Source organism: Otolemur garnettii, unplaced genomic scaffold, assembly GCF_000181295.1.
Source record: "Otolemur garnettii isolate 467f Iridium unplaced genomic scaffold, OtoGar3 scaffold00327, whole genome shotgun sequence".
Classification (NCBI taxonomy): domain Eukaryota; kingdom Metazoa; phylum Chordata; class Mammalia; order Primates; family Galagidae; genus Otolemur; species Otolemur garnettii.
In genome coordinates this window covers 278,944-297,817 of record NW_003852722.1, presented here as the reverse complement: position 1 = coordinate 297,817, position 18,874 = coordinate 278,944, and the positions used below count along the sequence as shown (strand labels likewise).

The following is an 18,874-nucleotide window of genomic DNA, read 5'->3' as shown; positions in this document are numbered from 1 at the left end:
TAAAGCAAACAGACAACCTTCAGAATGGGGAAGTATATTTTCATGTTAAGAATCTGACAAAGGGTTGATAACTAAGATCTACAAAGAACTCAAATTAATCAATAACAACAAAAAAGAACAAACCCATTTATTATTGGGTAAGAGACATGAACAGAATCTTCTCTGAGGAAAATAGATAAATGGTTAATGAACATATGGAAAAATGCTCATCATGCCGGATCATCAGAAAAATGCAGATTAAAACCACCCTGAGGTGTCACCTAATCCCAGTGAGAATGGCTTACCTCACAAAGTCCCAAAGTTGCAGATGTGGAGAGAGGGAAACACTTTTACAGTGTTGGTGAGACTGCAAACGAATACAGCCTCTTTTGGAAAGAAGTATGGAGAATCCTCAAAGAACTTAAATCTCCCTTTTGATCCTGTAATCCTACTTCTAGGTATCTACCCAGAAGGAAAAAAAATCATTTTATCATAAAGACATTCACACTAGAATGTTTATTGCAGCTCAATTTACAAGCACCAAGATATGGAAACAAGCTAAATGCCCATCAACTCAGGAATAGAATAACAAACTGTGGTATATGTATAACATGGAATATTATTCTGCCATTAAAAAGATGGTGATTTTACTTTTTTTTTTTTGCAGTTTTTGACTGGAGCTGGGTTTGAACCCACCACCTCTGGCATATGGGGCTGGCACCCTACTCCTTTGAGCCACAGGTGCCGCCCAACTTTACATCTTTTGCATTAACATGGATGGAGTTGAAACACATTCTTCTTAGTAAAGTATCACAAGAATTGAAAAGCTATTATCCAATGTACTCAATACTAATACGAAGCCAGTAAATGATCTAATTCATGCCCACAGAGGAGAAAATATCATTTTAATTCAAGTTGGGGTGAGGGGGAATGAAAGAAAGTTGAGAAGGGAAGTAAAGGAGGGGTCTGGGGTGCTCCCAACCATTGTGCCATTTGGGCACAATGTAGGAGTGTATGGCTCACCTTTTGGGTGCGGGACACAACTACAAGAGGGAATCTACCTAACAAACTCAAATATTGTCACTTGGTTATCTGTATCCTCACATTAACCTGAAATACAAAGAAAATATAAAGTCAAGAATGAATATTGCATTTATTGATAAAATAGTGAAATTTTCTTCTTTAGCCTGTTCATGTGATGGATTACATTAACTAATTTTCAGATTTTGAGCCAGCTTTGCATGCCTATAACAAATCCCATTTGGTTATGACGTATAATTATTCCTTTTATAAATTCTCAGATTTGATTTGCTAATATTTTGTTTAGGATTTTTGCCTCTATGTTCATGGGAGGTATTAGTCAGTAGTTTTCTTTATCTGTAACATCTTTATCATTTTGGTATTAGGCTTCATAGAATGAGCTAGAAAGTATTCACTCTACTTCTACCTTCTGAAAGAGATTATTTAGAATTTTGATTTTTCTCTATTGACTTCCTGTTTTCAGTTTCATTAATTTGTGGTCTAATCTTTATTATTATTTTCTTTTGCTTTCTTAAGATTTAATTTTCCTAAAAATTAGTTAATTTGCAATAATGTAAGACCAAGTAGCTCTACACAGACTCCCCCAGTCTTTCCCAGCATGTTGTAAACATCATTAACTGCTTTGTGATTAATACTATAAGAATTTGCCCTCAATTAACATTGCAAAATACTCCAAGAATTATTAGCAAGTCACTTTTAAGTTATCTGCTACCCCGTTCCTATCAAAATTCCTGCTGCTAAAAGTTAGATAAGCAAGCAAAAAATGAAAAAAAATTAAAAGACTGTGTGAAGCTTAAAAAAAAAGATTTAATTTTCCTTAGATGGAAATTTATATTATTGATTTTTAGATCTTTGATCTTTTATAATACTATATGCAGCAATACTATAAATTTCCCTCTAAGAACTGCTTTTGCTGCCTCTCACAATAAATCACTGTTTTAATTGTCATTTAGTTCAAAACATTTGTTCATTTCTCTTGGCATTTATTTTTTAACCAATGTGTTATTTAGAAGTATTTTATTTAATCTCCATGATTTTTGAGATTTTCTGATAATTTTTCTGTTATTGTCATTAATTTCATTATTATTTCAGAGTAGACATTGTATAACTTCTAACCTTTTAAATTTAAAAGGTGTGTTATGGCTCAGAATGTAGCCTATTTTGTGGAAATTTTCATTCAAGCTATGGAAAAATATGCATTTCTGTTGATGGATGAAGTAGATATTTATTGTATCTAGTTGATTTATAGTGTTCAGTTTAACTTTGTCCATGTTGATTTTCTTCCTGATAGATCAGTCCATTTCTAATAGAGGGCTATCAAAGTCTACAACTATAAAAGTGGGCTTAACTGCTTCTCCTTGCAATTTTTTGCCTCACATATTTTGATAACTTTGTTAGGCTTATACATATTAAGAATTGTTATGTCTTTGGAGGAACTGACTCCTCTATTATTATGAAATGTCCCTTTTTATCTATAATAATTTTCCTTGCTCTAAGTCTTCTCTGTCTAAAATTAATATAGGAATTCCTGATTCCTTTTGATTAGTGTTAGCATGATCTATTTTTCTCCATCAATTCACTTTTATCTATATGTGACTTTATATTTAAAGTGAGTTTCTTGAAGACAAAATATAGTTGAGCCTTTTTCTTTGAATGCACTCTGCTAATATTTGCCTTTAAATTGGACATTAAAGTTCAAAATAATTATTGATATAGTTTGCCAAATATCTACAGTATTTATTGGAATTTTCTATTTGTTCCTATTCTTCTTTTTTATATTTTTGTCTTCAACTGTTTTTCTGTCATTTGTGGTTTTAATTGAGCATTTCATGTGATTCTATTTTTTGCCTTATATTAGCATATCACTTATTTTTTCTTAATTTGTTCAAGTGGTCGCCTTATAGTTTGAAATATAGATTTACAAAGAGTTTAGGACCACTTTCAAAAAGGACTGGCATTTCAGAAATAGTGAAGGTACCTAAAATAAAAAGATTATAATTCCTCTCTATTATTTGTTTATTTTGTATTTCAAAATATTTAGGGAGTAAAAATATTTTTATTACATGAGTTCACTATATAATACTGATGACAGGGTTTTTAGTGTGTCCATCACTAGAATAGGGTTGACTGTAATTGATTGGTAACTTTTTATCCCTTTTCTCATCTTAGTTTCCAGTGTCTTTTATATCTCTTTATGCACATTGTTTAGCTCCCAGTTATTAATGAGTAGATGTGGTGATTGTTTTTCCACTCCTATACTTCACATAGAATAATGGTCTCCATTTCTACCCAAGTTGCTGTGAAAGACATTATTTTATTTCTTTTTATGGCTGAGTAGCACTCTATGGTATACACACAGCACATTGCTTTTTACATTTTCTTTATTCAGTCATGAATTGATAGGCGCATATAAGATTCTGTCGTTAGCAGACAGGGGTAGCTTGACCTCTTTTCTGATTTGGATACACTTTACTTCTTGCATTATTGCTCTGGCTACGACTTCCAGTACTATGTTAAATAGAAGTGATGACAGTGGGCAAGATCTTTGGCCACTTTTTAATGGAATTTTTTTTGATTTTTTTACTGTTGAGTTGTTTGAGTTTCTTATATATTCTTAAATTAACTAAAGTGTCAGATTTTTGCTTTCAACAGTTCATATAACAAAGGTCTGCATTTTGAATATTTTTCAGTCATTATCTTGAATCCACAAGATGGCAGTGTATTCTCAGGGACCCTTAGAAAAGCTGTTACATGCTTCTCTGTGTGTATGTGTACAAATGAGTGTGTGTGTGTGAGAGAGAGAGAGAGATGAGGGGAGTGGCTTAGTGCTACAGCAGAGGTGATATAAAGCGTTTTTCTTCCAATTGGTACAGTAGATTCTTTTCATGATTCCTAAGGCAGAAGAGTTATTAATGTATGAGCTATAGTCACTTTTTTGGAGGTTAAAATTTGAATGCTCAGTGAATCAGGGGAGAAAAGAATGAAATCCTTCAGAGTTTTGGTAGCAATCCTGTGTCTTCAGTTAAGCGGTGAGTTACGAGCATTACTATAACAACATAAAATACACAATTATTATTATCTATTGTAGGTCTATGGGCAAAATTATGAACTTTTTTTCTCTAACTAAGGGAGGGTGGGAGGTCTATGAAAAAATAATTTCACTTGGGGGAGTAAGCATCCACTACACAACCAACTTTCTTTGACCATTGTTTTTTTGCACAGGGGTGAGGAGCCAACAGAAGGAGGTGGAGCAGAATCCTGAATTCCTCTCTGTTTCTGAGGAAGCCATGGCCTCTCTCAACTGTACTTATAGCAACAGTGCTAATCAGTACTTCATGTGGTACAGACAATATTCCGGGAAAGGCCCTGAGTTGCTGGTGTCCATAGCCTCGGCTGGTGAAAAATCAAATGGAAGATTTATAGCATATCTCAATAGAGGCAGCAAGTATGTCTCCCTGCTCATCAGAGACTTCCAGCCCAGTGACTCAGCCACCTACCTCTGTGCAGTCAGCACACAGTGCTCCCCAGGCATCTGCAGCCTGTACCGAAACCTGCTAGGGCCCCAGGAACACCTGGGAACAGAGCTTAGCCTGCAGGGCAGAGATGGTCTCTTTGCTCTCTAGAGGCAAACAGAAGTTAAAGGTAATAGTGCGGCAGGTTTAATTAATTAGGAAACCAATTTCACATTTCTGAAAATAATAGAGACCCTAAAAAAAAAAAAAAGACACAATATTGTTCTAGTCTTCTTTTTCCACTCTAGTTTAAAATAAATTTTTTATTGGAGTATGGCTGGGATACAAAAAGGTGCATATATTTACTTTATATATCTTGAAATTTTGTAAGTCATAATTGTTTTAGTTATAGAATCACCACCACATCTCTTCTCACAACTGTAACCCCACTTCTGAATTATATAAGTATACATTTGATGGATAGATGGAAGGACTAGAGTCCGTGGATGAGCAATGGTTAAAACAAAACGCCTAGATAGTTGCAGAGATTAAAGTGGGCTTATGTTGCTAAGTGGTTGTAAAATCTGAATCAAACTCAAAAGTCTTGGCTTGAATGTTGCAGAGAGTTTCTTGATCCCTGTGTCCTTGAGTGTGGCCTGGAGATCACGGGAAACTTTAGCCTGATCCATAAGAGTGCCCCAGGGACTCAGCAGGGTGTGGGAGCACAGAATGATCACAGATGTCTAGAGAGGGAGCTCTGAGTAAGTACCTAAAAGAGTCCCAGACACTGAGGGGCTTTGTAGTGTTAAGTAAACACTTGTTTGGAGCAATGACCAAAAACCCCTAAACAAGATAGTCTTCAGAATGTTTTGGCAAATGTTGCTCAGGAGTGTTGGAAACACTGAAGATCATGTGAATATTCCCCCTCCTAAATATGTGGCACTATGGATTTGCCCTGTAACTTATGACAAGTCCAGGAAAATTATATTTGTGGTCTAATGACAATAAAGCATTTAACATATATTAAGTTGAATTACATGAAAAAGTTTAAAGTCACATTTATTGTAAAACTGAATTTGTCATCTGTTAGTTATCACATTTTTATGTGATAAAATAATTGTATTCTATGTAATCCAAAAGATGAAAAAAACTTGAAAATAGAGAATGAAGTTTTCTGTTCAGTTTGTTCACATAGTCATGGAGAAAAAAGAATGCAGCCCAATCAGAATCTGCCTTAACTTCCCATTCAGCTCAACTGAGGACTCTGAATGAATATATCCAAGTTATGGAAGAAAGATTTGAAAGGCAGTGAGCAACAGCAGAACATTGTGCTGAAATCAAGAGTCTCTTCCCATCAATGTATCTTACCCAATACAGTCAAATTAATATTAATTAAAGAAATCTACATTTTCTGTGGGTAAAAGTAAATTACTAGCAATTTCCTGAAAATGCTGTTTATCTTTAAAAATAAAGATCTTTAGCTAAAGGAAGTAGCCATGTATCAGGCAATTGAACAGCTGCTAAAGATGACAGATTGTTATGGGGGCTGGGTGGGTTCATCTAACAACTACAGCTTTGCCATGCCAGCAGCTGTCAGGAAAGGGAAGTGTTTCCCCTGTTAAATTGCGGCATTTGCCAGTGGGATGACTGCAGATGCAGATTCAGATCATTTTAAACTACCCCCTTTTCTCTGTCCACCCTTGGTTTTCCTCTAAACCACAGTATCCCTTTTAGGAAAGAGGTGATTAGGATCTTATTTTCAGTCTTTCCTTTACTTCTCTTCTCTTTCATACCTAAATTAATGGTTAGGTATTCATATAAAAAAAGGTGAGTATTAATGTCTTAGTATTTTAAAAGCATAGTTCTGGGAAGGAGATGTGAAGGTCATTGTTCAATGACAGTCCACTGACAGTAATAAATTTTTGTTTTGAGTAGAGAAACAAGTGTATGTCAGGAATGCTTCTGGAATTGCAGCCTAACTTTTTGGCAGTTATTTTCATTGACCAGGAAAAAAAAGAAAAAATTATTGTCTTTATGTTAGTTTGCATTGATTAATTATTGTCATGTGATCCCAGTTTAAGTATGAGTTCCTTGTTTAATTTATTTTTTTCTTTAGCATCAAATAAAGGAATGATCTCTTTTACTGAGTTTGATTAAGGTGACCAGATGTCCCGCTTTTGGTGGGACACTCTTGATTTTTAACAATTTGTCCCACAGTTGCTGCTTTTTTAAAAAGTCCTGATTTTTGGAAAGAATGCAGGACAATCTAGGGAACAGTGGGAGAATGGGAAGGGACTACACGGGCTGCTGAAAAGGTTAATGTAACTCCATTTGGGAATGAAGAGGTTAATGTAACTTCATTTGGAAATGAAAAGGCTAATGTAAACTTCCTACTCCCCTCCTGGGCAAGGTGGCCCAGGTGGAATCCATATAAGGAGACTGGCTCCCTCCCTTGCTTGCAGGCAAGGACAATTAGCTCAGAGGGAGCCAAACTGTCTGGAACAAACAAGTAGCCCCTTCCCCCAACCCCAGAGTAAGGTGACCAGACGTCCCACTTTTGGCAGGACAGTCCTGATTTTTAACAATTTGTCTCACATCCAGCGCGTTTTTAAAAAGTCCCGATTTTTGGAAAGAATGCAGGACAAGCTAGGGATCGTGGGAGAACAGGAAGGGAATATATGGTTTTTGGCTGCTATGTGGCTATTTCACCAGGATATGAGTTTTATATTATCAAAGTTTGCATTGTTGTTAGCCCCACCCCAACCCCCCTGTCAATGATGTTCCGCTTTAAGTTTAATGCTAACCTACCTAACGCTAGCAGCACAGGGTCATGTGAACTAATTGATATTCTCCACTCTTCCTCATGAATAGCTTTATAACAACAAAAAATAGAGTGTCTTAATGGCCAAAGTTCAGAATATTGTGTTTTGTGAGTAAATTCTCAGTGAAGAAAATTATTATTCGATTTGAACATCAATCTCATTTTCATGTATTAATAACATTATTATCAATGTTTTAATTAATTAAATAAATTAATTAATACTAATTAATATTAGTGTTAATATTTTAGGATTGATAGTTCTACAGGTGACGGTATCAGAGGTTTGGGAAGGAAGAAACATCTCCACAAAGGGAAGAGAGAAAACAGTTCACTCTTATGACTCCTTGGCCCCGCCGCTGCCCTCCAGAGGGCGATGTTGCACAAAGGCGGCACCTGTTTTTACTGCAGATTGTCATCACCACGCCTTGAGCCCCTCCTCCCTAAAGCCGGCTGATGTACCTCCAGAATGTCTGTGTAGCTAGGTGCGTGTGACAAGAACAAAAGGACAGAAAGCATGCGAGCACCTTAAGGGGAAAGCCTCTTTTTAGTCATTTTTGAAACTTGTCAAAGCAAGCGACTTGTCTAGCCCAGAGTCTCCATTCCTCCTGGGTACTGAGTACCTTGGCCATCCACCTGCCCAGTCCTGCAGTGGTCCCACTGCTCAGCCATGCCCCTTCTGCTCCTCCCAGTGCTTGAGGTGATTTTTGCCCTGGGTGAGTAACATTCCATTTATTTCCCTCTCATGAAAGTGGATCTAACTGGATCTTAATAGATAAATGTTTTCTTCCTAGCGAAGTCTGAGTTTTTTACTTACAATAGCATTGCTGTTGCAGGAGGAACCCGGGCCCAGTCAGTGACCCAGCCTGACGTTTCCCTCTCTGTCCTTGAAGAAACCACTCTGGAGCTGAGGTGCAACTTCTCAACTGGTTTTTCACTAACTCTTATGTGGTACGTACAATATCCCAACCAAGGACTCCAGCTTCTCCTGAAGTACGTATCAGGGAGCACCGTGGTTAAAGGCATCCAAGGTTTTGAGGCTGAATTTATGACGAGTGAATCCTCCTTCCACCTGCGAAAACCTGCAGCCCAATTGAACGACTCAGCTCAGTACTTCTGTGCTGTGAACGACACAGTGTCTGGGGCTGCAGGGGGAGCCTAACATAAACCTGAGACTCTGGGGTTTCCTGTGACTCAAGAACTCAAGTTGGGAAAGTATTTTTTTTTAACTTTTGATAAAAAGCCATTCAGTATTTGGTGGCATGGAGTTTTTATAGGAGTTGCATTTGCTTATTTGACAAAATGATCTTTTGATAAACTATCCATGTCTATTATTTGTTAACAGAGCTGGGGCAATAGCCTTCTAAGTTACTGGAGAAAACTTGCCACTAGATGGCAGTGCCTGAAGAAATGGGGGAAATTTTGCCACCATTCTTCCTATGCATGTGATACAGGGTAGCTTACTTAGGTAGGTTGGTGAACTAGGTTATCAGCCCAAGGTTCTCAATAGAATTTCTCTTGAATTAATAAACTGAAACTTTGTAGGAAAGTAAGTAAAATTTGTTTTCTGTCCTGAGTTTCTCCTATAGTACTATTTTTTAACCCTGATAATGTTTTCTTTCTGTACTGTTACATAAATTGCTGTGCATAAGATGATAAGGTGTATACTCAACAGTTCAACAGTTTCTGTGAAGGATTTACTATACCAGTACTTTACTCCCAGGAATTGCAGAATCTTTTCCTTTGTACTCTTCCCATCTTGTCTGTGGCACAAGAAATTATGTGTTTGGTCTGATTTAAATAGTAAAAACCTGCTATAGAATTTTTATCTTAAAAATATCTTATACCCAAGATCAGTAAAAGAAGATTCTGTTGTAATTGGGATTCAAAGCAATTAATTTCTTTTTTTCACATGTGATAAGTGGAAACTTAAAGTGTTATAACATTTTCTTTACCTATTTTCAACTTCCTCATTTACAACTTAATAAAAATCTTGGATTGAAATTTTTTTAGCCAGTAAAGATTTATTGGTTGTATTCGTATATTATTGCAACTTGGAAAGGACCATTTGGAGCAAGTTTTGATGTTAACTGCAAGATGGAGATTGAATTTATAGTCAGATTCTTGTGAGAATTTTTGCTTAACGAGTATGATTAACTTTTGCTTTTAAAAATTTAATTAAAAAAATAAAGAACTCAACCTGGGGAATTTTCAAAAAGGTCTCTTTTTCCTGTGCCTCCTGTGAAGGCATATGGGGCAGGATTGGTAGACTGAGGCCTGGGAGTGCTTTTCTCCTGTTTCAACATCACTGCTGGGCCCCATTCAGATACACTTTGTCCCATAAGGAGGTCTTCGGGTGAATTTCTTCAGGTGAGATCCTCTTCATTACCAGCACTAAATCCCACTTTCACAGTCTGAAGAAAGTACATCATAAAGTGTCAGGCCTCTGAAATTAATAAAGGCAACAACAACTTATGTATTTTTTCCTAGCACTCATGGCAATTAGCACTGCTTCAGGTTTTAATGAATACATGAATATCACATGCACTTCGTTGCTATGTCAGCTGACAAGCTGTACAGCATAGATTCTCAATCAGTGCACTAGAGATTCTTAACCTAGATTATAACACTTCTAGCACATACATAATATCACACTGTGTGCTATTGACATATTTTAAAGAAAATTAGACCTCATGATATCAAGATTTTTTTTAACTTGGGGGCATTACACAAATCCAACAAACAAACTGAACAGAATTTTTAATGTAACATTGAAAATCTAAAAACCACTTAGTCGTAACTTTTTTTCGAAACAGCTATTTTAGTGAATAGATATTTTTTAAAAATTAAAAAATTCAGGCATAAAAATTTAACCTATAAAGAGATAGCCGTAGATCTCCAAGGTATTTCATTTTCTTTTGAGAAGCTATGAAGGGTAATATATCTTCGATTTGATTCTTAGTTTGCCTGTTGTTGGCATATATCAAGGGTACTGATTTGTGAACATTGATTTTATATCCTGAGACGGAGACTGTATTTTATCTTCCTTTGTGGTGTCCTTTGAATCACAACATTCGTTTTTGGTGGTTTTAGTTATCTATATATTTTGTTTATTGCTTAGTTTGGGCTGTTATACCTAGAAAATGATGGCTTAATCCAAAGTTACAAAATTTATACTTATTTTTTTAAGAGTTTTAGTTCTTAGATTAAAATGTATGATTCATTTAAATTTATTTTTTGCATGTAATTTGAGTAGAGATCCAACACTATTCTTTTGTGTGTAGATATTCATTTGCCCCAGCACCATTTGTCAGAAAGACTATCCTTTTCCCATTGAATTATCCTGACACACTTGTGGCAAATATTTATAAAATTTATTACCATTTTTATTTTTAAAAGATAAGGTCTCATTCTATTGCCCCAGGCTGGAGTGCAATAGTGTGACCTAACCCTAACCCTAACTCCTGCAGCCTTGGGCTAAAGTGATCCCCCTCCTCAGCCTCCAGGGTTTATTTCTGGTCTCCCAATTCTGTTGCATTGATACATATGCCTTTTTTTCTCCAGTACTACACTATCTCTTATGTTTTATGGTAGAGGTTTATTGTTTCATCTTCCACATTTAGATATGTGATCCATCTTGAATTAACTTTTCTATATGCCGTCAAGTGGGGGGCCAAAGTTCATTCTTCACGTGTAATACTTAGAGCAGAATCTGTAGGGCAGGGGCTGGGGTTTAGAGCTCAGGACTGGCAGAAAGGGCCCCTTGAAGCCCACACAGTAAAGTTCTATGTGACACAGGGTTATGTGTATCTGTTTGACATGGTGTACCATTACTCCTTCTCTTCTTGTCATCAAATGCTCAGAGCAGGGCACTTAGATTGTCCTCAGTCTTATAGCACAGAGGCACTGCTCACCACTACATAATACTTCCTCCCCAGTAATTTGGGAAGATTTTACAGAATTAAAGCTTCCAAGCAGCAGACTTAAGTTCTGAGAGGGAAGCTATTTGTCTAGATACTTGAGCTGGTCTTGGGTTGTATGTCAGAGTCTGTGACTTCCTTATATGCTAAGTAAATATTGGAAGTATGTGTATTATGAGAGGAAAAAGGATATAGTGTTTGAGAGTATACTATTATAAAAGCCTAGATATCAAGGAACAAACGTCTATTTAGGAATATTTCCTTTGTCTAAATTTGCTTTATAATTTTTTTTGGTGTGGCAAAAACATAATAAAAATAATTGAAACTTCCATCACAAATGATTAATAATATCCCTTAGAAGTAAGGGAGTTACCTAAATTGATGAGACAATAAATATTCTAATAGAAAATAGGTAAAAGATAGAAATAATTTAGAGAAAATATTGTCTCAAACATGAAAAATGTTGAGTCTCTCTCCAAAGAGAAGTATACATGGAAATTATATTGAGATGTTGGTTTTCACCTATCAGATGTTTCCTCTTCTGATTGCACTGACTGTTTCAGGGAAGAGCCACTGTATTCTTTCCACTTTTAACTTGACCCTTCTAAAATAGCATGGAATATACAATATGAATGCAGTGAAGGACTGGTAAATTAAATCATTAAAACAAATGTGAAAAGTAACGATCCTTTCCTATGAGCATGGAAGACTGCCTCTGTTAATGTGACTTCACTGGCTTTTTAAGATAACTGTGTTGTGCCAATTTATATAAGCAAATAGTATGTTCATCTAGGCAAATGAATGCCTAATCAGAACAATAGTTTGCTTTATTGGACAAATAACTTGTATATCAGCAGTTTTCTCATTAAAACTCACCTCAAGAGACCAGAAGAATAAAGGCACAGAGGTCCTCTGTTGATGACCATGTGAGGACACTGCAAAAACATGGCCCTCAGCAACTCATGTGGAAAGGCCTCAGGAGAAACTCAGCTGGCCAATACTTTGGCCTTGGACTTCTAGCCTTCAGAACTGTGAAACAATAATTTTTGTTTGTTTGTTTAAGCCATCTAGTCTATGCTATTTTATTACAATGACCCTAGCAAACTAATATAGTACACTTGTGTCCAGCTTAGTGTAGAGACAGATGCAGGCACATAACTTGGACTCCAGCAATCACATTTATTGTTCCTAAACTTTGACTCAGGAATTACTTATGTCAAAAAAGAAAAGAAAAAATTAAGACTTCTTTTTTGGGGGGTGGTGGTAATTGCAACAAGATGGAGATGATAGTTCACAGAGCAGCAGGGCAGTGGAATCACAGCTAGAGATATTGTCTTGCATAAGCAGGGTTGGAGGAACTAAGTGAAGGCTGGAGCTCGGATGAGGACCCAGGGAGGTGCTCAAGAGGATCTGTCTCCAGAATGATCTTCTGTATCATTCCTGACTGAAAGTTTTGTGTTCAGTTCTCTGACCCTATTGGAATTTATGAGGTAAACCTAGTATTCATTAATTTATTCATACTCTACTTAATTCAGCCAGAGTCACCAACAAGTACCCTGACTTTTATAATCTCATTTTAGCATTAGGCATTTTTCCCCAAAACAAAAGCTCACTGTACATTAGCAGAGGTTGTAGTAACATTAGGATACTTAACAGTGTTTCTCAAAGGTATTCTATAAATCCTGGGCACCAACCTTCTTTCTTAATTGAGTTCTTAACTGACTTGGTATCTGTTCTTACTATAAATTGGAATTAGACTTCAGAAACAGATTAGGTTTGTAATTTCTTCTGAATCAGCTCTGTATATTCATTGTCATTCCAGAGGACATCCTATTAGCAGGATGATGTTGTCACCACCAGATGACAGTGCCTCCCTCTCAGACTTACATGGCTTTAACTTGGCATGTGTATGTTGGAAGTGAAGGATTGAACTTGCCCCTCATGGGCTAGGTAAGAAACCTGACATGGAGCAGAAGGACTATGAGTAAAGAGAACTTACTCTTTTGACTGAGAAGTCTGGCTTCATTCCAGGACTTAGAGCTGAGTCCTTCACGATCCAAGTAAAGAAGAATAATGGAGAATCTCCTGGGAGTGTATTTGGTGGTTCTATGGCTTCAACTGGCCAGTGAGTTGGGGCTCTTGGTGATGATGGGAATAGGCATACTAGAGGTCAGAGTCCATAGGAACAAAAGTTAAAACCTTCTTATTAATTTGAAAATGCAATGACTGACTCCTAGTCTCTCACTTGTCTTTCTGCCTAGGGGTGAACACTCAACAGGGATAAGAGAATCCTTAGGCCCTGAGCATTAGGAGGGTGAAAATGCCAGCATGAACTTCGGTTACAAATCTAGAATAAACAATTCATAGTGGTATAGATGAGATTCAGGTAGGGGACTTGCCCTGTTAATATTAATGTGTTCATATTATAAAAATGAAGAAAATCATGGAAGACTAAGAGTTACTGTTGATACCTCCATCAAAAGCAGCTCCCTGATCATTACAGCTTCCTCTGCTAAAATTGGCATTAATTTTTTCTTACACAATGAAGCTCTGTAATGTATGGGGCTGGCACAGTAGCTTTATTATGTTATGAAGGATTCAGGATCTTTCCAGCCTATTATTTCTCATCTTTAGGTCAGCCTTCTTGTGTTCATATTTCCAAGAGACTGTTAGAGATTTATCTATGTCACAACTTTCAGGCAGGAAGGAGAAAGTCAAAAGGCAAATGAGTACATGCTGGCTGAGTCTTTTCCAGAAGGCTCACTGAAGACTTCTCCTTGCATTCATTTACCAAAGTGTTATTTGATGTCCCTCCTCCTATCTGTAAGGGAGGCTTGGGATATGAGGGTTACTTTTTTATCTGAGCATGTTTCCATCTGTATCAACATTGGGGTTCTCATATAAGAAATAGGAGAGAATGGACATTGTACAGGAGCAGTCTCTAACATATACTCAGTTTAGGGAATATTAGGATTCATTTGGTAGGCTTAGTTAATAGCTATTCAATTTTGAATTACCTTATCTGATATATTGCCTAGTTCTGTTGAATTTCCCACCTATTAAATCTTCTAGAAGACATCACAACCTCCACACCCTAACTAAAAATCTACCTCAATCCTTGGCTTTCTTTCTCCCAGCCTGCTTGACAGACCCCTGTCATTGGTCAGTAGAGTTATTTGTATACTGCAAGAGTGACCTGGTCAGAGGACAAATTTGACCATGTCAGTCACCTGGGTCCTTGTGTGTTCTTAGGATAGAGAAAAACCTTCTCATGTGATCTATAAAACCCTTCATAATTTTGGCTCTTACTACCCCTCCAGTCTCATTCCACATGTTACTATAGTTTCTTTTTCTTCAATAACTTCTTCTACTTAAGTTTCTTAGTAGCACTGTGTTTCTCCTATATAACCCTTTCAAAGCAATTTTAGGACATTTTCTTATTCTTTTTCTTAAAATTCTTTTGTCTTCCCACAAAAGAAAAAAACAAACAAACTAGTAAATGACTACTCATTCTTGTGCGTCTGCCCAAAAGTCAGCAACAGAAGAAAGCTCAGTCTGCTCTGTTAGAATCATGGACCTTTCCCTTTTTATACATGTACTTTCTTCTTTATTTCTTCATTTAGTTAAGAGCTATCTCTATTACTACTCTATGTGCTCCTTAAAAGTAAGGACCATTATCTGCACTCCCAACCCTTGAATCTTTAGCACCAAAGTAAATTAGGGGCTTGGATCATCAAATCTCTTTATTTCTCCTATTAACTTATTTAATCTTATTTATTTATTTAGAGACAAAATCTCATTCTGTTGTCTGGACTAGTGTCTCAGCTTCCTAAAGTGCTAAAATTACAGGTGTGAGCCACCTACTTCCTTCATTTTAAGATTCATCAAAGAGTTGCTATAATGTTGTAGTGAAAGAACACATCCAAAAATAAGGTTGAGTTTCTAAGGCTGTAATTCATGAATCTTTGGACAAGTATGGATAAATTACTGGAGTATAGCAGAGGTCATAAAACTATAGTCTGGTAGTCAAAACTTTCTGCCACCTGTTTTTGTAACTAAAGTTTATTGTAAAACAGTCTTTCCCATTCATTTATGCATCGCTGATGGGTGCTTTCATTCTACAATAGCAGAGCTGAGTAGTTGTATCAGAGACTCTATGGCTTCAAAGCCTTAAATATTTATTATTTGGCCTTTGATAGGAAAAAGTCTGCCAATATTTGGGATACAAATATTACATGAGAATTTTTAGATTTGCATTTTTTTGTTTAATGACAACAAAGTAAAATAATAAAGGTATATTTCTAATCATATAGATGAGTAACAGAAGCATTCCCCTTGATTTTCTTTTTCTTTTTAGAGACAGAGCCTCACTATGTCACACAGGCTGGAGTACAGTGGCAAAATCATAGCTCATTGCAGCCATCAACTTATGGGAGCCCCTTTGATTTTGATGCTTTATTCCGGTGATTTTTACCAATTTAAAAGAAAATGGAATAATAGCACTCTACAAATGAAGACATTGATGTTGTCTTCATTTGTAGAGTGCTATTCATTTTCAGAAAATTATGGGTATACTATAGTACATAGTACTATAGTTAAGCCAAACTCCACAGAAATGCTTTATCAGAGTAACTACCATATTTCCATGGAAAGATTATAAATTACTCATATTCATTGTATATATCAACACAGAATTCAGCAGACATAGAAGTATCAGCAAAGGCCAAGTATATATTTTTTCAGTTCTGAATGTTTTATTAAATAGTAAAATTGTATAATGGGGACTGACATGAGTATTTCTGAATGTAAAGAGTGAAAAAACTTATAATCACTAATCACAATAACTCAGACAATATAGTACATCTAGTTCCAAGTCACTTTAATCAAGTCTGTTATTCAACTATGTGCGTCTAAAGCTTTCTTTTAATAAGCCTGTGCTCTTTAGTTTCAGTGAAGGATCATCCCTTACACTAATGTTTTTATTTGAATGTTATTGATTTTATATCTTGTTTTCCTTTTCTGTTGGATTTGATAATGGTATAAAACCTACAAGCCTAAAAACTGATGAATCAATATATAATTTTATTATTGTGTATATAAAGACACAATATTTTTAAAAAATAGTATGAGAGTAGACCCTTGTAGGAAGATCTGCCCCTTACTCAATCTTCAGAAACATTGATTGCACCTGTTATCAGGTCCTGACTCTACCTCTTGAAGAAGCAAGTCATGTCAGGGTTCTAAGACACATCCTCTCACATAGACTGTTTCTCATCAAAAGACAATTTTATACATCAAACATGTTTGTTCATTCATTTATTAGCCCATGCTTCCGATATTTTTTGTGCATCTCATATGAGCTGAGGTCCTGTATATTTTGGGAAATGAGCTACTGAAATAAAATAGGATTAAGCTCCTGATCTCAGGAACACCAAGTGGAGCCTGAGGAACAGGACAGAAATGATTCTAATACGATGTGGTGAGGACAGTGATAGACACAGATAGAAAGCATGGGGTGGGGGAAGGTGGGCACTAACTCAGCCTAAAGAAAGAGTGACTTCACAAGCAGATGGTGTGCACTTTGGTTCTTTTTTTTGAGACAGAATCTTACCATCACCCTGGGTAGAATGCCATGGCTTCATAGCCCACAGAAACCTCTAACTCCTGAGCTTAAGTGATTCTCTTGCCGCAGCCTCCCAAGGCCCCTGCCGCAACGCCTGGCTATTTTTAGAGACGGGGTCTCACTCTTGCTCTGGTCTGAAATCCGTGAGCTCAGGCAATCCACCTGCCTCGGCCTCCCAGAGTGCTAGAATTACAGGCGTATGCCACCTCACCTGGCCTGTACTTTGGTTCTTAAAGAATAAATAGGACTCATTCAGGCAAAGAGTAGGGAGAGAAAGAAGGGCATTCTAAGAAGAAACACTCATCTCACTCCAGGGGATCAGCGGGAAATATGCCAAGAAAAGATCACACAATGTGCTTTTTTCACTCTTAGGAGATACTAAAATGCCTAAACTAACTTATTAGTAGGTGGGAACGGATATTAGGTGCTGGGACTGGGGAGATTTAAGGCAGTCATACTGCCCTGTGCCTTATAGAGGGTGACAGAGGAATTGCCCATTTTCTCAGCCCCAGGGACCAGTGTGAAATTCGCAGAAAATGTTTTGCGCTTCCTTTTTGTAGTCCTACCCTTCTTCACCTCAGACCCCCATTTCCCTTCCATATCTGAAATGTAAGCTCTGCTCCAGGGTAAATGTCATTCAAAGATGAGGAGCAGGCTGCAGGTGCAGAGAAGGCCAGAAGGGGGCACTGCTTCCTTCAGGTGGGCGGTTCTACACAAATTCATCCTCCCTTTCCTGAGCTTCTCTCTCTTTTTTACAGCCTCTGGTATGATCTTGCAGAGCAGTATGCTTTGCTTACCACATGAGCCAAGATTTTGTAGAAGATACCTAACAAAGGATCAAGCAACCAGAAAAACGGCGCTCTCAGTTTTGGTGTATCCCTGAACAAAACCTACTGCTTATCCGCCGGCCATGCTGTCTGCTTCTTGCTCAGGCCTTGTGATCTTGTTGATATTTGGTGAGTAACGTTTACTCAAAACTTCTGAGATGTTCTATTCCTTGGTTTTAGGATGATCTTTAACCTCTTCCACACTAAAGACTATGATCTTACACTGCCAATATAACAAAGCCTTTACTATTTTTAGGAAGGACCAATGGCGACTCTGTGACCCAGACAGAAGGCTGGGTTACCCTCCCTGAGGGGGCAGCTCTGACCTTGAACTGCACTTACCAGAGCAGCTATACAGTTTTCCTTTTCTGGTATGTCCAGTTTCCAAACAAAGCACCCGAGCTCCTCCTGAAAAGCTCATCAGAAAACCAGAAGATGTACAGCAGAGGTTTTCACGTCAATCATGATAAAAGTGATGGCTCCTTCCACCTGCAGAAACCCTCCGTGGAACTGTCAGACTCGGCTGTGTACTACTGCGCTCTGCACACAGTGAGAGGGGCTGCGGGGGGAACCCTACACAAACCCTGAGGGGCTGGGTGGGGCTGGGTGTGAGCAGACTTGAATAGGCGGCATTATTTCTCTTTCCAGCGAAATAATGGAAATAATGTTCTCTGCTGGGGGCTTCTTCCAACTACCTCCAGGTCTCATTCTTCAGAGCCAAGGAACTACGGAGTTCTTGGGCTACTCTCCAGAGGGAGCTGGAGAGGGGAACAGTATAAAAGGAAACCTAAATTCTGTTTTCTAGAAATGCCTCTGTTTTTTGCCCAGATGTCTCTTCTTTCCCCCAGGTGGCATACATTCCTGAGAAAGGACATTAACCCTGCTACATGACAGTTGTTCTTCACAGAAATATTTCAGAACCTATTAAGAAAAATTCTGAGGATATAATAGTCTATGGACTAATGGATTCTAATCCCTTGTGTTTACAATTCAGACCAGAGTCGTATGTCTCGCTGAGCTTCACCTGCACAAACTCCAACTGCAGAGACTGGTACATTTATATTCTCATCCCTTGACTTTTCCTTTTCTTGTGTTTACCTCAAAAATCTGCTGCATAAGTCAGTTCTATGAAGAGACAGTCCTGACAGTGTGTGACGTAAAGAAAATCTCCTGTCAGGACTGTCTCTTCATAGAACTGACTTATGCAGCAGATT

At 37.4% G+C, this 18,874-nt stretch overlaps 1 gene segment (V, D, J or C); it reads left to right on the top strand.

Moving 5' to 3' along the window:
• Positions 1–17,743: 17,743 nt before the first annotated feature.
• Positions 17,744–18,248, top strand: LOC100965799. The segment is given in 2 exon segments: positions 17,744–17,789; positions 17,917–18,248. Coding segments are annotated over 2 exon segments (378 nt in total).
• Positions 18,249–18,874: the final 626 nt, after the last annotated feature.